Source organism: Rattus norvegicus, chromosome 1 (assembly GCF_036323735.1).
Source record: "Rattus norvegicus strain BN/NHsdMcwi chromosome 1, GRCr8, whole genome shotgun sequence".
Classification (NCBI taxonomy): domain Eukaryota; kingdom Metazoa; phylum Chordata; class Mammalia; order Rodentia; family Muridae; genus Rattus; species Rattus norvegicus.
In genome coordinates, this window is record NC_086019.1 from 181,235,900 (window position 1) to 181,257,971 (window position 22,072).

General features: G+C 46.5%; 1 protein-coding gene across 1 annotated transcript in view; it reads left to right on the forward strand.

Annotated features, from left to right (window-relative positions):
- Window positions 1-22,072, forward strand: part of Xylt1 (xylosyltransferase 1) — a 282,826-nt gene that overhangs the window by 157,678 nt on the left and 103,076 nt on the right. The window contains 1 exon segment of the mRNA NM_022295.2: window positions 9,968-10,481. Coding sequence (NP_071631.1) covers window positions 9,968-10,481 — 514 coding nt within the window.

A 22,072-nucleotide genomic window follows, 5' to 3' on the forward strand; every position in this document is an offset into this window, starting at 1 on the left:
GCACACCCTTTGCTTCCACTCAAGTCACCCAGAAGTCTCCTCATAACTCAACTCCCAGACTGCATCACAGAAGCACTAAATTGGTATCTCCAGGGTTAGTGGTTAGTAAGCCCCCGACGATGCCAACGCAGACCTATGATTGAGAGCCAGGGACTAGATGCTGTGAGTGATCTCTATGCCATGCAACCAAGGGCAGAATGATTAAGAGACGCAGTGAGAGAGAGGCCCAGTAAACAGAGTGCTTACTGAAAAAGTATGAGGTCCTGTGTTCAGGTCCCCAGTACTCATGCACAAACAAAAAAGCCAGAAGTAGGATACCCATGCATAATCTCCGTACCAGAGATGTGGAGAAGGGGAGGTGTCTGGAGCAGCCTGCCCAGAAGCCTAGACAAATAAATGAGAAGAACAGACGTTAAAGGGAGAGAAAGACAGGATGCAACTGTAACAAGGTATTGAATGAAGCAGGCAGATGGCAGAGTGCTTCTCAGGCTAATGGGAAGCTCTACCCAGAGGCTAAAAGGACATCTAATGTCTGACTCCAACCAGACTTCAGACTCCTGGGCATAGCTGGCCACAAAAGAAAAGGTGCATGGTGTGGCCAGGGGCATGCCTCCGAGGAGAGAGTATTCACCACACTAGCATAGACCCTTCGTTCAGATTCCACATAAAATCCAGATGTGGTGGTGCCACAGCAGTGAGGACTGGAAACAGGCAGAAGAGACTGTGCCTCAAAAAACAGAGTACAGAGAAAGACAGCTCACCTAACATCAACATCCTCATATGCACACATACCTAAGTGCATATGCACATACCACACACCTACACACACACACACACACACACACACACACACACACACACACACACAGAGAGAGAGAGGCTAGGCAAGAGGAAGCAGAAATAGCCCACCTTTCCACCTGATGCCCAATGAGCCAGTCAGGAGCAGGCTTCTGCCCTACTCCCACACACATCCCCAGTGCCTGAGTTGCCAACTGGCTCAGGCTTGACACCCAGGAAGTCCAGTGAATGGACTCAGGAGACATTACTGTGAGGTCACTGTGTTTGACAGCCATGTCTGTTGATGTAGTTTATGCTGTCACTCCAACAACGCCACCACATCTCACTGCCCTTTAGGATTTAGCTGTAAGCAAACGTATTTTCCATAGGAAGAGAAGCTGGCTTAGAGAAGTTAATGAACTATCCCAGGCATCACACAGCTTGGAAGTGTAAAGGATGGGTTTCAATCTAGCAGAGCAAAGGTGGAGTATGCTCTTGGATCACTGTTGGACAGTGCTTGGTGATCCTCAACAGTGTCACATTCTCCAGGATTTTGCATAGCTCTTTCTGGCCCCAGCAGCTTAAGAAGCAGACTATAGTCCATCGTGTTGCTTCTGCAGGGAGGGAGCAGCATTCTCTTTTGGGGCAGTAACACACAGAGTGAGCTCTGGTGAGCCTCATAACTTCACCCTGAAGCTAAGTAGTAATGACAGAGCCTGGTGATCTGTCCACCGGGAGGGGCACACCTGGTCCCAGGGCTGTATCCCCTCAGGCCCAGCACCAGGTCCCAAGATCACATCCCCTCATTTCCCATGCAGTAGCTTTCCAAAAGCTTGAATGCACGTGTGGCTGTTGCTGTGGACACAGACAAGTCTTCTGCCAGCCTAGGCCCAGGTATAAACAGGAAGTGTCAATGGGGCGCTTGCATTGTGCAGGGGGCAGCTTGAAAGACCACAGCCTTCTGTGGGAATCCAGCCAATGAAAACATGTTTGCAAACCCCTGACTCTGGTCGGTGGGCCAAGGCAAGCAGAGACTCATAAAGGAGATTTAGGGCAGGAAGGTGGCATATTCATTTGTACCTCCACACAGTAAAAATAATTTATTGGCAGCTGCTGGGAAGCTTTAGTCTGAAATCACATGGCTGGCAATATGAAGACCTTTCTTTCTCTTTCTTTTTTCCTTTCCCTAACCCAAACAGCCCAGGCTTACAGATGAAGAAATATCATTGACTTTGTAGTGTATGCATGTATGGATGCCTTGTGGATGTGTGTATAGTGTGCATATGTATGTATATATGTATATGTTTGTGTATATGCATGTGTGTGGTGTACATGTATATGTATATGTGTATGCATGCATGTGTTTGCACATGTGTATATGCTTTTATGTGTACAACTTGCACACTTGCATGTATGTACATGCATATATGTATATCTATTTGTGTATATGTTGCTCATGTGTGTGTGTGTGTGTGTGTGTGTGTATGTGTGTGTGTTCATGCTTCTATATTTCTTTATTTACAGGTGGCGTCCCTCACTAACGCTGCCTTCCCAGGAGAACTTCCTCAGAGGCTGTGGTAATGATCTCAGCAGCTTGCCATTTATCACCCACTTGTGGCAAGAGGAGGGGGAGGAGTCTCAGAGGCAAAGGATGAGTTGTGGATAGGGATGTCTTTCATCTGCTGGAGACCCATTTATCTCCTTAAGTGCCTGTCCCATGGGGACCTGGGTAGGAGTTTGTGGAGAAGGGTGAGGGCTGGGACTGAGCAGACATGGAGAGGATGAAGCAATAGAGGCCAAGGAAGGTACCCCGAGAAAGATGACCCTGGAGGCAGATAGCATGTTGAAATTTAAATCTGCCTGGGAACCAGGGACGGAAAAGGCCTGGAGAGAGAAGGGAACAGAATCTGAGACAGCCAGGCAGGTGTTCCTGCTGACATCACTTGATGAGTCTGCAGATTCCAAGCTGCCATCTTCCAGGAGCACCAACAGAGAGGGTGTCTCCCCCAGGGTCACTTTGAAAACACATATTGCTCTTGAACAGTCATGGGCCCAGACTGCAGGGCTTGCGGCTATGCTGTGTGATGCAAGGTCTTCTACTTTTACCTCTCCATAGTTTTTCCTCCCTCTCTGGAAAGCCTTTTCTTGTTAAATCTTCCTCCAGACACCCTCACCTTCCCAGCTTGCTTCTCTGTTTTTAACTTCTGCAACTAGTTTTGAACTTTAAAAAAGGCAGTTTCGCTGTAGACTAGTGCTGTGTCCTTGCCAGCATCCCCAACCCCAAGCCCATGGAATGTAAGTGAGTGAGCAATGCCATGTCCTAGTGGATATGGCTGTCATCATGTCTGGGAGGGTCTCCACAGTCTCTGACATCTGATTCTCACTGGCACAGACCTTGCTTGTGGTCTTCCAGTCCCTGCAGCCTGGTTATCTTGGTCTTAGCTTCTTCATGGGAAGTCATGCCTGCTTGTCTGCAGAAGGCTGACCAGGGCACTGAGATTCCTGTGTTCTCTCTTGGTTGTCTGAAGTTCTGTCCTTCTGCCATGAAGACACCATAATCAACACAAACAGGTGTGAAGGAAACCCTTTCTAGTGGTTTCCAGGGGGGGACTTCATGGACAGACGTGTGGCTGTACTTCTGCCAGTCCCTGACTATCTATTAAGATTCTTTCATTTGTTTGTATGTTTTAGAATACGTGTTGCTGTGACTGTTAGGTGAGCTGAGCCTGGGTCTTGTGATAGAATCTGACAAGTCTGTCATTTTACATTGTGACCTTTTTGTGATAAGCGAGTTAAGAATCGATTGATTTTGAAGCATCCCCCGCTGTAATTCAATCAGCATTGAGTTCACGTTGCACATTCGGCTTGTGAGTCCCTTGTGGGGTGCCAACATCCATGGCTAAGGTCTTCATTCCTGCCTTATTTTGGCAATGTCGTTTCTTGGTGAACCTGCAGCCCAGTGATTTGACTAGACTGACTGGCCAGTGTGCTCCAGGGGTCTGCCTCTCTCTACCTCCCCAGCACGGGAGTGTACACAGGCACCACTATACCTGACTTTTTCAGTGGGTGCTGGGGAACAGGAACCAGCTCCTCATTCTACTTATCTAGCAAGCATTTGACCTGTTGGGCCATCTCCCCAGGCCTCCTGCATTTAGGCTTTTAAACAATATATTCCAGGATCTAGATGTGTTGGCACATTCCTGACATCCCAGTACTGTGGAGGCTGAGGCGGGAGGACTGTGAGCTGGGTGCAAAGAGTGGGAGCTTAAGAAAAGGAAGGGAAGGAAGGATAGAAAGGAAGAGGAAGGGAAGGTTGACAGGGAAGACAGGTAGGGTGCAAAGAACAACAAGGAGCAGCTTGTTTGGGGTTTCCCGCTACTCTGGGTTCCCTCAGCTTCTTCCTCTGTTTTCATTTCTTATTGTGTATGCAGTATTGTCATGTCTGTGACATGGAAAGAGCTAGAAAATATAGGGCTAGATGTTCCCTGGTCCTTAGTAGGTTTGAGAAGAGGGAACATACAAGGGCTCTAAGCCAGCATGTCCTTTGGCCTTTGCAGCTTTTAGCCCTGAGGAACAGTCTCTGAGGCTGTAGTCCAGGCAGATCCAGATGTTGGTCATCACAGAGTTTATCAGAGATGACTGTGCACTAGGGGAATGGGTTAACGGATGTGTCCAGAGGTGATTAGTTAGGCCTTTTGGAACAAAGGCAAGACAACCAGAAGCAGGCTCATCAGGCTTCAGGACAGGCAGGAAACAGAAGAGTTTCAAACACCAGGAAAACACCAGACATGGTCCATATGGCTTGTGTAGATCTAGGCATGTTGGCACACTCCTATCATCCTAGCAAACTCAACTGGTATTGCTGGATGTTGGTGTTTGGTGTTTGGACATTGGCTGGATTGGTATTTATGGACATTAAGCCCCTCCCCTCCCTGCTAGGCACAGGGCTGGTTTTCATATGTTGGCTAGAGTCAGTGGCATGCTTTTTCAGGTGAGTGACATACTTTGAGATTTTCCCTCTATCGTTCCTCCCTATCCCTCCCTACTCTCCCTTCCTTTCATCCCTCTCTCTGTTCCTTTTCTCTTTCGCTCCCTCCCTCCTTTCCTTCCTGTGGTTCCTATGGTGTCAAAAATTTAGTCCAGTGCCTTGTACATCCTAGGCCATCTGTGTGGTACTAAGCTATGTTTTCAACCCTTTTCACAGTTTCTTTGTTTAAATTTTAAAGCAGAGACTCTGTAAGTTGCCTAGGCTGGCTTTGAATTCACTCTAAAGCCTAAATCTATAACCTTAGACTTATAACATACAACCTATAACCCTTATTTAAGTTCCCTGAGTAGCTTGGAACACAGGCCAGTGCCACTGGCCTAGTTAGCCATGAACTTTTTTTAAGACAAGTACTGGACCCATCATGGAGAGACATCTCTGAGCAGATGGAAATTAGCAGTCTTTCTAGTCTCTGGAAAACAGTGTTGAGGACTTGGTGAAGAGAGGGCTCAGGATAGGGGCTATTCAAGGATGGAGAGTCCTGTCGGGCTCAGGCCAGCCTCCTTCCCTGAACACATTCAGAACTTTTGGGGTCCAACTCCATTATTGGCAGTTCCTTTCCATTGGGCCTAGGTTCTATCTCCTCTATGCATTACTGAAAGGGCAAAAAAACAATGTGAATCCAAAGTCCAGGCACACAGAGAAGTCTGCAACATGATCAAATCCTCAACAGACTCAGTGGCCTGACTCATGACCTCTGACACCAGAACCCTGTTAGAGACAGTGATCCGGACTGTGTCTGGGATGGCACCGATATCCTTCAGAGCATCCATCCTTGGTCCCTTAAACTCTATCAGATTAGTGTTCAATGAGCTGAAAAACAACTTTACTAGTCAATCACATTGATTAACAACCAACTCAGACAGTGTTTACTAAAACCCATGTGGGACCCATCCTGTTACAGATGAGAAAATTATACAATCACTAAAGCAAGACCTGTCTGCTTCCCTCCCTACCCAGTGCTCATTCCCCACAAGTAATGAAAAGTAAAGACTGTAATCCCTAAATGCATGGGGAGCATGGGGGGTGGGGAAGAACTACAGCCTTCACCTCTGAGAAACAGGACTCAGGGACTGGGATCCAGTTGACCTAAAGGAAGTCTGATCATTAGAGACCAAAAGAAAGGCAGAAAAAGGTGTGTGTGTGGGTGGGTGTGTGTGTGTGTGTGTGTGTGTGTGTGTGTGTGTGTGTGTGTGTGTGGGTGTGGGTGTCTCACAGCTGCATCTTTCTACCAGATCAAAATCAGCTCCAAACAAGCCCAAGGTTGAATGGGGGTGGAGAACATTAGTACACTTAATTATTCTTCCAGAATAAAAATGAATTCTAGCAACAGCTCTGAGGGAAGGCAAGGCAGGAGCAATTATAAGTTCTGAGATGCGCGCAAATGTTTGAATGAACAATCATTATAATAAGTACATTAAAATAAAAACAAGTCAAAGGGTTGCATTTGCATAAATAATCCAAGGTGAGAGTGTTGGATTGTCTAAGAATAAAAGGGACGTGGCCTTTCAAAGAGGAGATGTGGTAACCAATGTGTAGATCAGGAGAGACAGGTAGCAGCAAACTAAGACAGATAGTTTTTGGAAGATTTATTTGTGTGTAAACGTATATGCCTCTGTGTGTGTGGGGGGGGGGCTTGTGCTTGTGTGTGAAGGTGTGGCTGTGGGTACACGTACTTCTGCCTTCATAGGGAAGCATTTACAGAAGGTGCTGAATGTCCTCTGTCACTCTGTGCCTATTCCTTTCAGAAAGGATCTCTCCCTGAACCAGAGACTCATTCTTTCTTGACTCTGCAGGAAGTTATTCCTGTCTCCACCCGGTAGGACCTGGGGTTACAAATTTTTCTGAGTGCCTGAATTGTTATGTTGGGATCTGAACTCCAGTCTCAGCAGCCCTCTTAATTATTGAGCCATCTCTCCAGCCCCCAGGCATTGAATTAATTAGTCAACCGTTATGTAGTTGATGTCTGTTTCTTATTCTTCCTCCTACCTTGATTGAGTGGGAAGAATCTTCCATAATTTCCCAGCATATTCACCCTCACCAAAATACCCACTAGGTAAACATCATCATATCTGCGTTCCAGCTGAGGAGTGAGGCACAATGAGTCAGAGTCCCTTTGTACTGTTATCTCTGTTGCTTCGTCTTTGTGTCTAGTCTCTTCTTCATTAGTTCACTCTTCCAGCTTCACAATGTCCCCAAGCTCTAAGGATGCAGTGTGAGGGTCCTACTCTGGGACCCTGCACTCTGTGAACATCTTCAAGGGATGTGATGGGAGAGGTTACCCAAGGGTTTGTTTGTTGAGACCGTCTCTTTGTGTAGTCCAAGCTTATCTGTACCTAGTTGTGTTGACCAAACTGGTCTAACTTGTAGCATTTCTCCTGCCTCTGCTACTTCAGTGCTGAAATTACAGGCATGGACCATTATACCCAGTCTTTTTATCATCATCATCATCATCATCATCATCATTATTATTATTATTATTATTATTATTATTATTATTATTATATTTTTATCATGTTCTTTCTCCTCCCAACTCCTCCAAGATCCCTCCTATTTCCCTACTCATACAACTTCATGTTCTCTCTCTCATAAACAAACAAAAACAAAAACAAAAATCAAATAAAAAAACTGACAAAACGAAACAAAAAGGACACACACATATACCAAAAAGAAATCAGAGCAAACAAACAGGAGTACATTTACTTTGGTCAACTATTCCTGAGCACAGCATTGGTTCTCAGTCTTCCTAATGCTGCGACCCTTTAATGCAGTTATTCATGCTGTTGTGACCTCCAGCCATATGTTATTTTTGCTGCTCCTTCATAACTGTAACTTTGCTACTGTTAAGAACTATAATGTAAATATTTTTGGAGATGGAGGTTTGTCAAAGGGGTCGAAACCACAGCTTGAGAACCTCTGGTGCGGGGCCTTCTCTGGACTCTGGTTGACACTCAATTGGAGAAAACCGGTTTACCCCTTCCCAATAGCAATTACAAATAGCATCTTGGTGAGGAGTGGGACTTTGTGCTCCCTCCTCATTCTCAGTGCTGGGATTTTGGTCTGTATTTTTTGGTTTTGAGTCAGGGTCTCACACTGTAGTCCAAGCTGGTCCAGGACTTGTTCTGTAGATGAGGCTGACCTGATATTGCAACAGCAATCCTCCTGCACCATGGTAGGATTACTGGTATGGGCTATCACCTTTAGGCGTTTGTTTGGGCTTGTTTTTGTCATTCTTGAGTCAGGATCTCAGGATGTAGCCCAGTGTACCCTGGCTAAGCCTGAATTTTCAGTGATACTCCTGTCTCTGTCCAAATGCTGGAATTATAGTCATACACCACCATATCCTGCTCCTGGATTGGCTTTTGTTTTGTTTTGTTTTGTTGGTTTTTGGAGGATGGAGATGGAGGATGTGAATACGTCAGCGGGGAGAAAGTGAGGACTGTTTTCCTCTTCGTATACTGATAGACGGATCTATAAAGCAGATATGGCATTCATATACAGTGATATTATTCATACATTCCTAAGGAAAGAATCGTGTAATGTGCAGCATCATGGATGAAAGTCGAGGGCCCAGAGAGAGTTTGCTGCTCTTGCAAATGGCCCTTCTCAGCACCCATTCGGGAAGGACCATAACCACCTGTAGCTCCAGCTCTAGAGGAGGCCTCTTCTGGCCTCCAAGGCACTGCAATCAAGTGCACATAAAACATACATACATACATACATACATACATACATACATACATACATACATATATACATGCATACATACATACACGCATACATACATGCATGCAAGCATGCATACATACATACATACATACATACATGTATACATACATACGTGCATACATACATTCCAGGCCAGTCAGGGCTTCGTAGTGAGATTCTATCTTTAAATGGGGGAGGAGGACTGCTTAAGTAGATCTCATAATTTTTTCCATGTTTTTGAATTCTTAGTCCCACACAAAAAATACAAGTTTTGAAGGAAGGAAAGGAAAATACAGGGAAGACAGTGAGGCAGAACTGTGGTTACTAGAGAAAACAGCACAGACTCTGTGGGATAGAGTTCTCAGGCCTCTAGAAATGCCTGATCCTCCCTCACCCTGCCTCACAGAGACTCTAGAAGCTGTCAAGTGCCTGTGGACTACTCATTCCAGAAGGCAAATGTCCTCCTTCTCTCTTACTGGAATGCGTTGTTAACATCCCAGAGCAGCTGAGTAGCATCAGAGGTGGGGGACAGTGGACGGGAGCACCCTGAGTTCCTGGTGCCATGGTAACTGCATCTCTCAAGGAGATGGTCGAATTAATTGTAAGCCACATTGGCCTCATGGCAGAACCAGCGCCTGATATCCACACTTAGATGGGGGAACTGACCTTAGAGAAAATTCAAAGCCAGCCTGGCCCACCTGGTGAGACTTGGAATAAAAAATAAAATAAAACAACATTTTAGAAGGGCTGTGGATATAATTCCATGGCAGCACACTTTCTCGGGATGGTAAGGCGAGGGACTTGAGCCCAGCACAGCCAGGGAAGCAAAACGCCACACATTTGCATCGTTCTTGAGACTCATTGCCAGTCTCGTTTGGCACTTGCTGCACGGTGGATAAAAATCAAGTTAAATTAAACTAAATTAAAAGATAAAGCGGCATGCTGTCTTGTTTATGGACTTGACTGTGGTCCAAGCCTACCTTCTCTTATAGGCACAGACAGACTTGCTTGTCCTTAAGGTAGTATAAACATGTATAAAATGCATATAATACATAAAATATATACAATGTATGCAGCATTGATCAATTTCATCGCCTTTATCCTTTGATCTTGAAGATTCCGGCTCTACCGTATACCATCACAGCACCTTCTGCTGCCATTTGAACAGAAGCCTGGAGGGAAATTTTCCCCAGACAGTAGAGTGGAGGAGGGGATCTTTGAGAAACGCAGTCACTGTCCTGGTCACAGTGAGCCTGGAGAGGCTGTCTTGTGGGAGCAGAGTGGGAACTAAGGCTCAAGGAGAAAAGTATCTCCAGTCTGAACCAATGAGAGAAGAATAGAAATCTTGGCTCGGGCTTCTCCACCTGTCACCCTCTCAGGGCCAGTCTGCTTGCCAGCAGGGCTCAGTGACAATTTTCTGTTTCTCTAATTCTCTAGGATGGCTACTTCTCTCACCGGCCCAAAGAGAAAGTTCGGACCGACAGCAACAATGAGAACTCAGTCCCCAAGGACTTTGAGAATGTGGACAACAGCAACTTCGCACCCAGGACCCAGAAGCAGAAGCACCAGCCAGAGTTGGCAAAGAAGCCCCTCAGCAGGCAGAAAGAGCGTTTGCAGAGAAAGCTGGGCGCCCAGGACAAAGGACAGGGGCAGTCAGTCCTAGGAAAAGGCCCCAAGGAGGTGCTGCCTCCTCGGGAAAAAGCCCCAGGCAACAGTAGCCAAGGGAAGGATCTCTCAAGACACAGCCATAGCAGGAAGAGTGGTGGCGGTGGGTCCCCGGAAACTAAGTCTGACCAGGTCCCCAAGTGTGACATCTCTGGCAAGGAGGCCATCTCAGCGCTGACCCGCGCTAAGTCCAAGCACTGTCGCCAGGAGATTGCAGAAACCTACTGTCGCCACAAGCTGGGGCTGCTGATGCCAGAGAAGGTGGCTCGATTCTGTCCCCTGGAAGGTAAGTCCCTTTCTCCTGTCTCTGGCCCCATCCCCCTGCCTTCTCAGGCCCTCCAAGTATAGCCAAACCCTGACCACAAGATCTAATTTGTCTGGGAATTCTGCACTCCTTCTTACCAAATCACATGACATGTGTTAGTAGCGTAACCTGTTCCCTTTAGCAGAGATGTCCAACTTTGACACTTTGATATGATCTCAGTGTCTACAGATAGGTTATGCTGTGTTCATAGCTACCTGGAATCCACAGGCTACAGAAATAAGAAAAATTAGACTTGGTCACACCATGGCTTTTTACTTATGCAATATTGTAAAGCCCTAACATTATGTAAAGAACTATATGTCACCCAGAGATTATTTGAAGAATTCAGGATTATAATATCACACCATTTCATGTAAAAGGACACTGTTGGATATAGGTATTTGTAGGATCTGGTACACAGACCTCCATGAGGGACACCTCTTCATGGCTTTATGTATCCAGACAGTTATTAGACGGGTTGTGGTCCCAAACTCTAAGTGTCCCAAGGAAAGATGGGAAAGGAAGGTTTAGCATGGCCTTCCCACATTTCCTCTTAGTCAAGTTCAGCATGACTTTTTGAGCTTGTAGCAGCAAATGTGTATCCATGCAACACTTCCTGTTCAATAGATTTACGAAGAAAGATCCTCCTTTCCAAAGCCTCTGTGTGGTCCAGGTGGTTCCTGTCTGTGTTCTTGATTGCACTTGGCACTTTGTGTGCAGCAATAATTAAGTAGAATGCACTGTTTCCAAGAGCTGCTCTTAGCCAGTGCCAGGCAGGGGCACTTTGGAAGTCTGAACCAAGATAATATGGCTCCTGTCACGCTTAGAGCTTGCATGCTGGCTCTGTGAAGAGTCAAGTAGCAAATCTCTACGATCACTGGGCTGTACGTTTTTATCCCAGATCTTAGGGCAAACACACAAACATCAACGCCCTTGTTTAGGTTCCAGTGGATTCAGACTGCTTTACTGCTTGCAAGAGGCTTCCATCCTGACCATCTAATTTAAGGGAGAAATGCCATGACATCAAAGATACATGCAGTTCATCTGACCTTTGGAATGTCGTAGTTCATTCTGGTTCACCTTAAATGTGCTCAGAAAGTTTCTGTCAGCCTACGGTTGGGCAAAGGCAACAACAAAAGCAAAGCTTACATTAAGACAATGTGTTGACTGCACCATGCAAGTTATTAAATACCGCATTGAAAGGGGAAAGCAGGTTGGCGTCGGGGTGGGTTTCGTTACCAATGTCATCAAGTTGAAAGGTCATATGTCATCCATCATTATGCTAGGGATCACCCTTAGTCAAATGTACAATGCTGTTCAGTCACCATGAATTTTGAGGAAACTGAGGCTCAGACAGGTTTAGGATGTGGGTGGAGGCGGGCAGTTAACAGACAGCAAAGCTGATATCAGAATTCAGGACGAAGAGTCTGAGTCCTCTTCCGTAACTCTGTTAGTCTTCAGGAGACACATGGATTTTCACTTCAACTGGAGTTGTATAAACCCCAAAGAAATTTAGCTGTCTGAGAGGTGTACCTCTCCTTCTCCTCAGTATAGTCCAAGGGAGAAGGGAGACTATCAGCTGAAGAAACAAGGGAGCTCGTGACAGTGATACAGAGTGTAGGTTCCAGGCTAGAGGGCCTGCATCTGCGACTCGGACTTCCCCTGCACAGACGTGAGACTTGGGGCAAGTTGCCTGCCTTCTCTGTGCCTTGGTGTTAGATTTATTCATCCCAGAGGGTTTAAAGACTACACAGTTAAGCAAATGTGCCTGGTCAGTGATGCACATTACACAGATACTTGCCTTGCAGCTTACCCCACAATCATCCACTACCACATAACAGAGTTTCCAGTCTCCTGGTTCATGCTGAGATGTCTGCAAGCTAGCGTGAGCTCACTGGGGCTGCCTGCAGGGTTGGCTGTCTCTGCCTTGGCGAAGGTGGCTTGCCCTCCCAGGACCTCAAAACTGGTTAATGGAGTTGGCATTTAAGACACATGGCACACCAGCCCCCATGATGCTTTAATTTCCTGCACCGTGGCCTCCCCTTTGCAGTAAATTTACTGTGAATAGACTAATTGCAAAATAACTCTAATTGGGTAGTTATCAATGAACAACTTCCCGTGAAACAGAATGGCTTACAATTAATAGCATTTAAGCCATAAACTATTCTTCTGCGAAAAGCAGGGATGTAATTACACCCCACAGGGAGATTGCCTTCCCTTCTGGAAACCATGACACCCGGAATTTCCTCTGCTCTGGAGGGATTGGCTTTGGCCTAGTGGTCCTTTGATATCTCCTGTGAAATGAGGAAAAGAGCTACAGAAGAGGGAACACTTGACATCAGGCAGCATAGGAACATTGCTGTCCCTCCCCACACAGAGGCACCCACTGGGCCTCGCCCAGACCATACCCTCTGAAGGCCAGGCCCTCAGAAAGGAAACTTATTTTCTATGTTGAATTTTCTGAGTGGTTTTGTTTCCGTGGCTCCTCTGCTTTTCCTGTTCCATAGCCTCATCCCAGGGGACGCTCTGGAGAAGATTTGCTCTCTACATTCTTGCTCTTCTGACCTTTGCTTTCTGCCTCCTGTGGAGAATAATCTTGAAAGAAGTGAATAGAAGACATCCTCCACTTCATTTGAGGACAACTGTTATCTGCTTGCACATATACAAGGGCAGAAGATTCCTGTAGACTGTCCACCAAGGAACATACAGAGAGAGAGATTCTCAGGGGTTTTGTGGAAAGACCTGTCCCTAAGTATGACCTCAGAAGAAGGTGTCTCCAGACCCCCAGCAAACCCTGCCTCCCAAAGATTGGATACTCATTGCAGCCACAAAGCTGCTATACACACACACAGACACACACACACACAGACACACACACACACACAGACACACACACACATACACAACACTCATAGAGCTGCATGGATACCTATCCACCCTTTGGTCCCTAGAACCTCGGAGTTACTCTGACTGAACCTCCCTGTGTTTTATGGACTACAACTCTGTGAGGGCAACAGTCAAGGGCGTCTTGAACTGGAAAAAAAATGTGGTTTTTAGCTCAAGATCATGAAAGTCTAGTACTGAAGCCATACCCCCTACCTTTACCTCAATCTCAAATCACCTAGGGATTCAGTCTCAGACTCTTGTGGTGGAGAGGGCTTGGCAAAGCTCAACATCTCATGCCATAGAGGCCAGGAAGCAAAGGCAAAGCATGAGCTGGAGGTGGGACAACCTTCTTCTTTTGTTTTTTAATCCATCTTGGTCTTTAGCCAGTGGGGGCTTACCTTCCCCTCTAAGCTAATCCCACCTGGAAATGCCACCAAAGACATACCCAAAGACTACTCCCCTGGTCACCTAGGTGCCTCTCAGTCCAATCAAGTTGGCTAAATCAGCACATCTGTGTCTCAGGGAGCTATGGCCAACAGTCCCCCAAGTCTCCCATCTGGAAGTGTCCCACCTGGACAGTTCCACTGGGACTTTTCTAAAGCACTTGGCTGTTCAAACCGAGAAGAAAGCTAGCCAGAAAGCCAACATCAAAAGTGACCCTCCTGCCTCCCTCCCACCTCTGCCACCTTCTCATCTTTCCCCAGAAGTGTCCAGCTGCTGCCCCTGCTGGAGAGGTAACTCTCGGTTAAACTTGTCTCTAGAGTGGGTTGGTCTCTAAGTGATGTGCCTGAAAACTAAGCTGAAAAGCTTGCACCAGAAGAAGGAAGCACCCATGACAGGACACGCAGGAGGCCAGCTTCTGGAAACTTCCCTTATGAATAAGCACTCCTCAAACCAAGTGTATTTTTAAACAAGAGGATCATGGCTAGATGGAGTTTTTCTTGTGCTCTCACAATGACCTCTATAGACCAAGGGATTGGGAACAGGCTTCTCACTCTGCACTTGTGAGCTGCAGCTTGGAGCAGTTCTGCCTAGAGAGAGCCTGACTAATCGGCTTCCCTTTTGTTCAAGGCCGGAAGGGGATTTCGGAAAAGGATAAAGCCCCTGCATGGCTGGGAGGCAGTGCAAGCCAGGTGCTTTACTGGCCTAGAGCACATGGGTGCCTGTCTCCTCTTCCCTGGCTACCTCACCCCATCGCACAACAACTCTCCCTCCCTTAGGTAACCATGGAGACACTAGCATCTGGGACCCTGTTGCCTGGAATGTCACAGGCAGTTTGAGAATACTAGTAATTTGGGTTGTACAGTTGGCAAGCTTCTTTTTTCATAAATTTGAACAAAATTGTTGATTCTTCCAGCACCTGGCACCAGGCTTGATGTTCATCAAGTATCTGTTGCTATTGAGTGGTTTGAGATAAGGGGATGAAAGAAATCCTAGCTCACATCCTCTGGCTTTTTCACAACCCTGGGGAGCGTGGAGGGTACCCAACAAATGCCATGGAAACTCATCTTGAACAAGAACATTGATCTCTTCCCTCAGCACACTTCAATGTTACCTGTTTCACTAAGTCGAAAGATGCATGAAACAGTGCATTGCCTGAACAACACAACTTCAAGGAGGAAGGGTGTCTGGGCTCCGTTTCAAAGGCTGTGGTCCATCGTCACTTGGCTTCATTGTTTTGTGGCTGTGGCAAGACAGGGTAGAGCATCAGGGCAGAGAATGATGGGCATCGGTAGAGCAGAGCTGCTTACTCATGGCAGCAAGAATACAAAGTCAGAAAGGAAGGGACTGGGGACCAGTTATACCCTTCAGGGCCATGGCCCTAGTGACCCATTCCTTTCAAATAGGCTTTGTCTTCAAGTTTCCATCGCCTTCTAACAATTGCACTGAAAGATGCTTCCATCCATGGGTTGATGACTTAATGAGGGCAGAGACCGCCTGAGCCAGTCAATCTCAGAAAGCCCCACATCTGAACACAGGCAGAATTATAGACCAAAACTTTTGGCAGATGAGCCTTTTAAAAGAATATTCCATATCCAGTCCCCAACAAGCACCTATCACATATTAAATGATATATGGGTGCCAAATGGGCGATGTGGTGAAGCTGACTTCGGCCCTCACATTGCAGGATAGTGATGGGAGGTAGGCGGAGAAGGTGCAGGCTATCACCCAGCTGGCATCAAGCAGGGTAGAGGGAAGGACTGTGAGTCTGACCCGAGTGTCTCCAGGTAGGTAGAGAAATGGTCTTAGGATATAAATTTGGACTCTCTTGGAAGCACTTGCTAAGAATGTCGACACTCTCCAGGAGGAAGGATCGCTTACATTCTTGAGCAGACTGAGTTCACTGATGGACTCAGCTCATGTGTGTTTAGCAATTCCCACGTTCCAGGTAATGGTGCAGGAATAAGATCCATAAACAGGGCAGATGGAGCTAGCTACCCTCATAGAGCTTCTGTTCTAGAAGCTAACTGTTGTCAAATACGAACCAGACTCTTTACAGCCCGGAAAATAGGTTTGCACCTGTGGGCCCAATACCAGATCACCCCTTGATTGGTGGTTGATGGTTTTGGAAACTCTCAGCGGGGGCTGGCAGATCTGTGTCTGCAGCAGAGCCTTTGGCAAAGCCAAAGCTTTGCTTAGGATGGCAATTCAAATAAGACAGTCTAGGAGGCTGAGGATTAGCTCCCAGGATACAGTACTTTACCCAGCATGCCCTAGGCTCCAGGCTCCATCCCAAGCACTGTGTAAACTAGGTAAGGTGGAGCAGCACTCCAGAGGTGGAGGCAGGAAGACAGAAGTTCATGGTCATCCTTGGAGACATGGGAGTTTGAAACAAGTCTGAGCTACCTAAATCCCTGTGTGTAAACAAACAGATAGATAGACGTAAACTGAGCAGACCGAATCCGAAAATTCAGAATCTGAAGTGCTCCAAGATACATGTTTTTGTTTTCTTGAGACAAGTTATTAATTACTCCGTATCCCAGGCTGGCCTGAAACTCCGTGATTCTTCTGCTTCAGCCTTCTAATGCTGAGCTTCCAGGTGAGAGCCATGGTGCCCAGGTCCGCCTAATTTTGAGCACAGCCAACTCCACCCCTCAAGAGGAAAATGCCAAATTTGACCTGTTGTTGAGAGTATTCAAAACGCAGACACTCTCAAAATAGCACATGAAATTACCTTCAGGTATGTATGTAAGTTATACATGCAATGTAAATGACTATACATACATTCCATGTTTAGACTTGAATCCCATCTACAAGCTATCTCATTATGTACAGGAAAAGGTATTTTTAAAAACCTGAAATCTGAGCCTTTCTGGTCACAAACTTCATGGACAAGGGGTCCAAAACCTGTGATCACACTTCGAAGTCCTCAGGGGATGGCTAATTGCCAAGGATGATACTTAGCAAGTGAGTTATGTTAACTCAATGACTCCTTCTGCCAACTCTGTTATCCAGGAAATTAGGGCACATGGAGAGGGACGACTGGCCAAAATCACACAGTTAACAAGTAGCAGAGTCAGGATTCAGTAGCCAAGGGTCCAATGGCCAGAGGCTCAACCATATGCTTTGCCACTTACAAAAGCCGGAAGCGTGTGCAGTGCTCTGCCTATGGCGCCTTCCAGCTGCTGCAAGAGACTCACACCGTCAGGCTGTTGACTTGCTGCTGGATGGGGGAGCCATTCCACTGGAGCCCCCCCCCCCCCGACTGGCCTTCGAAGTTAGCTGGTCACTTTAGATAAGGAACAGACTGTATGGTTGCCCCATTTCTCTGTCACTTTCTGGTCGCCCGGAGTATTTGCATTAGTGTGATATGACAAAGCAATAATTTTTCATTGTATCCTTCAGTCACCCATGAGAGATTGGATTTAGGTCACAATTTATTACCCCGTGGAATTTAATCCAATTTTTAACACCATGTCAGCCACTCCAGTATTAGAGCTTTTTTAATGGCTGTGAAATTTATACAATGATAAAGTAATTTAAAACATATGTAGGAAGAGCATTGGGACAAATTGATGTGTATAGAACCCTACGGTAAAAATTGAATAGGAGATAAACATGGGAAATGGTGATTGATTACAGGATGGTGGAAACTGTGTCCCACTGATCAGCTTCTAATGGCAAAATTAGTAAACTAATTCATTCTTCACAGTTTTGAGGAGAGTTTCCGTTGCCCTAAATCAAGATCGAGGCTCAGTCACAAAGCACAAATTAATAGCTCACCTCCAAGTGCTGTGTGCCTCAACTTAGAAACAGGCCTGAGTGACTGGGAGGCTGCCAATAGCCTGTCTCAGGGGACCTTTCCCGCCACCAACAGCAGGAGGGATGGCAGAATCTCCCTGTGTTTATTTAGAGTATGTGCATGTGCATTTGTGTATATGCGTGAGTGTGCTATGTGTGTGTGCACTAGTGTGTGTGTGTGTGTGTGTGTGTGAGAGAGAGAGAGAGAGAGAGAGAGAGAGAGAGAGAGAGAGAGAAAGTGAGAGTACATGATCATACCTGAGTTTGTATGTGTGTATGCAAGTGCATGTACATGAGTGCCTGTGAGTGTGTGCATGTGTGTGTGCATGTGTGTGATATGTACATATACCTGTTGGGGTAGAGGACACCTGGTGTCCTGCTCTCTGCCTTATGTCTTATTTCCCAGGGCCTTTCACTGAGCCCTGTCTTAGACTGCCAAGTGACGTCCTCTCTCTGCCCAACCCTCCACTCTGGGGTTGTACACAACCATGCTTGGCATTTTATGTGAGTTTTGGAGATTTGAAATCAGAGTTTCACACTAACTGCCCCTTTCCACTGAGCCATCTGCCCAGCTCATACTCAGTTTTAGAAAGTCATCAGCTCTCTCCTGTCTCCCAAAGATACACACAATTAGTGCTATTCTGAAGGCACAAAGGCAACACCTCTTTGCTGCTGACCATGGGTGGCTCATGCACAGGTCTGAGTTCCCCCAGGACACTGTGTTAGTTACTTTTATGTTGATGTGACAAGAGCCTGAAAACAACTTAGAAAGATTTATTCCAGTTCCTGTCTTCAGGGGACACAGGAAGCACAACACAAGCTCTATCCACTGCACCCCAGAGGGGTGTTGTTTGCTGTTGTTGTTTGCTGCTTGGGGTTTTGTTTCTCCTCAATGGGTATAGATTTCAGGTTTGCTAGATGGATATGTTTTAGAATTGATGGTCCAGTGCTGAATATACTTGACACTCCCAAATTATATGCCTGGAAATTGTTTGAGAGTAGCTTTTGCATTGCGCGGATTGTCACAAGGTGATTTTGCAGTTAGGCCTCTGCACACATACACTGTTTCACTTAGGCTCCTGGATCAGCTCTGATAGGATGCTCTGGTAAGAACTGCTAACTCTTTCCAGAGGTAACTTTTTCTCACCTTCATTTTGGGATAGTAGGGGGCGGGGGGTCATTGTGTATTGAGTGGAACAACAGAATAATCGGATTTACAAAGGGGGGGTGACAATTTCTGTGAAAGACTAGCTACTGAATATTCCAGGTGTAGCAGAACCTGATACCTTAACTCCTCAGCTGTACATGGAAAGGACTAGGTATGGCTGTGCCCTCATAGATAGCTGTTTACAAACAGACAGACAGGATTTGGCCCAAGGTTGTTCTGTGTGCACTCCTGCTTTAAGACAAACTGTGCCTCTGTGTCCTTAAGGCAGTGGCAGACTGAGAAGAGAATTTGCGGAATGGAAGATGTTTACTTACCCCCCATTATCCCCCCAAGGTCAAACTTGTTCTGACCTAAAAGTTAGGAGGAACCTCAGCAGGCCTCAGGCATCCCTTCAGGTCTGCAGCATAGATGTTGCCTCCTCTGCTCCCCATGCACTCCTAGGAAAGCTCTCAGGACAGAGCCCCTGCAAGGTGACCTGAAGGCTCAACAGAACCAGAGCAGCCAGGGCCGGGCATGAAAGAACTTGGTCCAGCTCCTGATGCTGGCTAGACTGCACTGTTTGTTTCTGAACTTTATTAGCATTGCAGCAGGGGACCAAGAGAATTTAGAGGCACTGCTGCCAGTGCTTTCAAAGTCTAGGCCTCAAAGGGCAATTAACCTGGTTATCGAGGCCCCCCTCCCTTCCTTGTTTATGGCTGTGAACACAGGAAATGCAGTGTTGGGTACATGGACTGCTATCAAGGAATTTAACTGTAATTTAAAAGGCTCTATGGGAAGGACCCCAGTGGCTGATTAAGAATGCATTTGTAGAGTAATAAAGACTCCAGCAGCTCAGTGGAGCTCAGCCTCCAGACTTATTTATGAATCTGGAATCTTGTCAGGTTCCTCGGGGGAAGGGGTATACACTGGGTTTGTCTGGCTCCAAATGTTTTGGACCGGATCCTTGCAGAATGTAGGATGGAGAAAATGGTCCTGCCTTTCTTTGTTCTTGGGATCCTGAAGTTAAATGTCAGTACCACTAGGTACTAGGAACAGAACAAAGGTGTCTGGCCTCGCTCTGCCTCATTTTTTCCATCTGTGAGATGGGACTCCCTTGCATGTCCTGCCAGGTGGTAGATACAGAGTGCGCTGGGATAGGTGAGCTGCTCATTTAGTAGGCCACCCTGTCACAGTTTTCATCTTCAGTGCATTATGTTCTGGGGAGCCCAGATGACTGCTGATGGTGAGCTCACACTTATGCCTGAGCAAACTGAGAGAGTCAGTTCTCAATTCTCACGCTCCACTCAGCAACCTCTATAGCCAAGGCCCAGCATCTCCTGTGACTGTCATAATGCCTTCTAACCCATGCCTTCATATCTGACTGCTGTATCTACCCATTCTCTCCCCACAAATGACTCTTCATGCTACTCCTAGAACGTTCTCCTTTTATCTGCCCTGCAACATTTTGTTGTGGTTTCCTGACAGCCCACTGAAGGGAGACCTCTTCTCTGAGTCTACACCCTGGTGGTACCTGTGGTCTTGGGTTGGTCACCCCCACACTTTTTCCAGACTCCTCACTTCTCTTCCCTCCAGGGCTCAGTGAGTCCTGGCCCCCACCTGCATCTGCTGGAGAAAGCAGACTTAGGCTGGAGCCTTCTCCCCATGCTGGTCCTTCTATCCATACTCCTGTCATAGTGTCTGTCCTGCTGAGCTTATGTGTATCTTGAGCTCCCTCAGGGCTACTTAAAATTTTCTTTAAATTAAAAAGAAAATATTGTGTGTGCACGCATGCCACAGTATGTATATGGAGATCAGAGGACAACTTAGTTTTCTCTTTCTACCATGTGGATTTGGAAAATTGAACTCATACCATCAGGCTTGGAGGCAACCATCTTTACTCACTCTAATTTAACCACCTTGCCACCTGCTTTTCTTTGGTAGCATTTACCACAGTTTGAGATAGACACAGGTCTGAGGGATCACTCATCTGGCATCTCTATTCCAAATTAGACCTTACTATTCATGACACTGTTCTTGTTTTCTTCTTACTCTACGAGATGCAAAATAGATATCCAAAATGGATATGTGGAGGAAGGGATAGTCGGATGGGTGGATGGATGGAGTGATAGATGGAGGAATCCAATGTGAAAGTGGGATGTGTGTGCCCCTTGGCTGTTTTGTACACACTGCTGGAGGGACTCTTTATAAGGTTTCTAAATGAACTGAGCACTCACGTGACCAAGGAGCAGAAGAGAGGAACAAGTGACAGCACCTTAGTATGCAAGGACAAGTATGTCAAAAAGAGGCGAGAACCCCAGGGGCCTGGTGGTCCTACAGAGCTCAGAACACAGGTGTGCTGGGTGGTCTGTCATTAACTTGGCTGGATTTAAGGTTGGCTTGTCATGCCTTTCTCAGGGTAACTGTGAGAGTGTCTGGACAGAATTGAGAGAGAACAGAAAGAAAACCCACATACAGCACAGGGGTACCATCCCATGTAATGGAGACTTGGATAGAGTAAAAGTGGGGGACAGTCAGATGAACACAGCTCTTATCACTTCTTTCTATTTACCGTCTGCCATAACATGAGCTCCTCTGCCTCTCCTTAGCGACCAGAGGATGGGCTGAACCCTCCGGCCATGAGCAAACGAGAGCCTTCTTTACAAAGCTGTTTCTGTCATGTACTTTCTGAGGCAGTAAGGCAAGTTACTAACATGCTTCAAAGTGCCCCCCACCCACAGTGGGATGAGGTAGATGACCCCCTAAAGCCCACATCTGAGTTCTCTAACACTGGGACTCTGCATTCTGATGGCTGGCACCCTGCTTTGGTGAAACTGCAGCCCACCCACCTGTTTGTTGCTGTAGCTTCTGTCTATAGCTGCTTCCCCCAGTCCAAGGGCAAAGTTCAGTAGTTACAATAGGGCTCATATGGAACCCAAAGCCCTCCTGATCAATCTGTCCCTTTACAGAGATACCTACTACCTCTGCTCTTAGACAAAAGCTGAGCCTGGCTGGCCATGTCCAGTGTGTGTTTAAATGTGCTACAGATTCGTTATAGTTCAGAATTCCTAAGTGGGAAAACAGAACAGATTCAACCAGGAACAACAAAAACTGACTTTCCATTGATTTTGAGAGATAGTGTGAGTTTCTCGAGGTTGCAGGGAAAATGTCTTATCCGAACTCACTATAAGAGAGAAGACCTCCTCCAGTCAATGTCTCCCAAGTACCTACAATCACTGAAAGGACGCTGTGCAAGGGTGTAGTGGCCTGACATATAGCAGATGCTCAACAAATGTTTGTT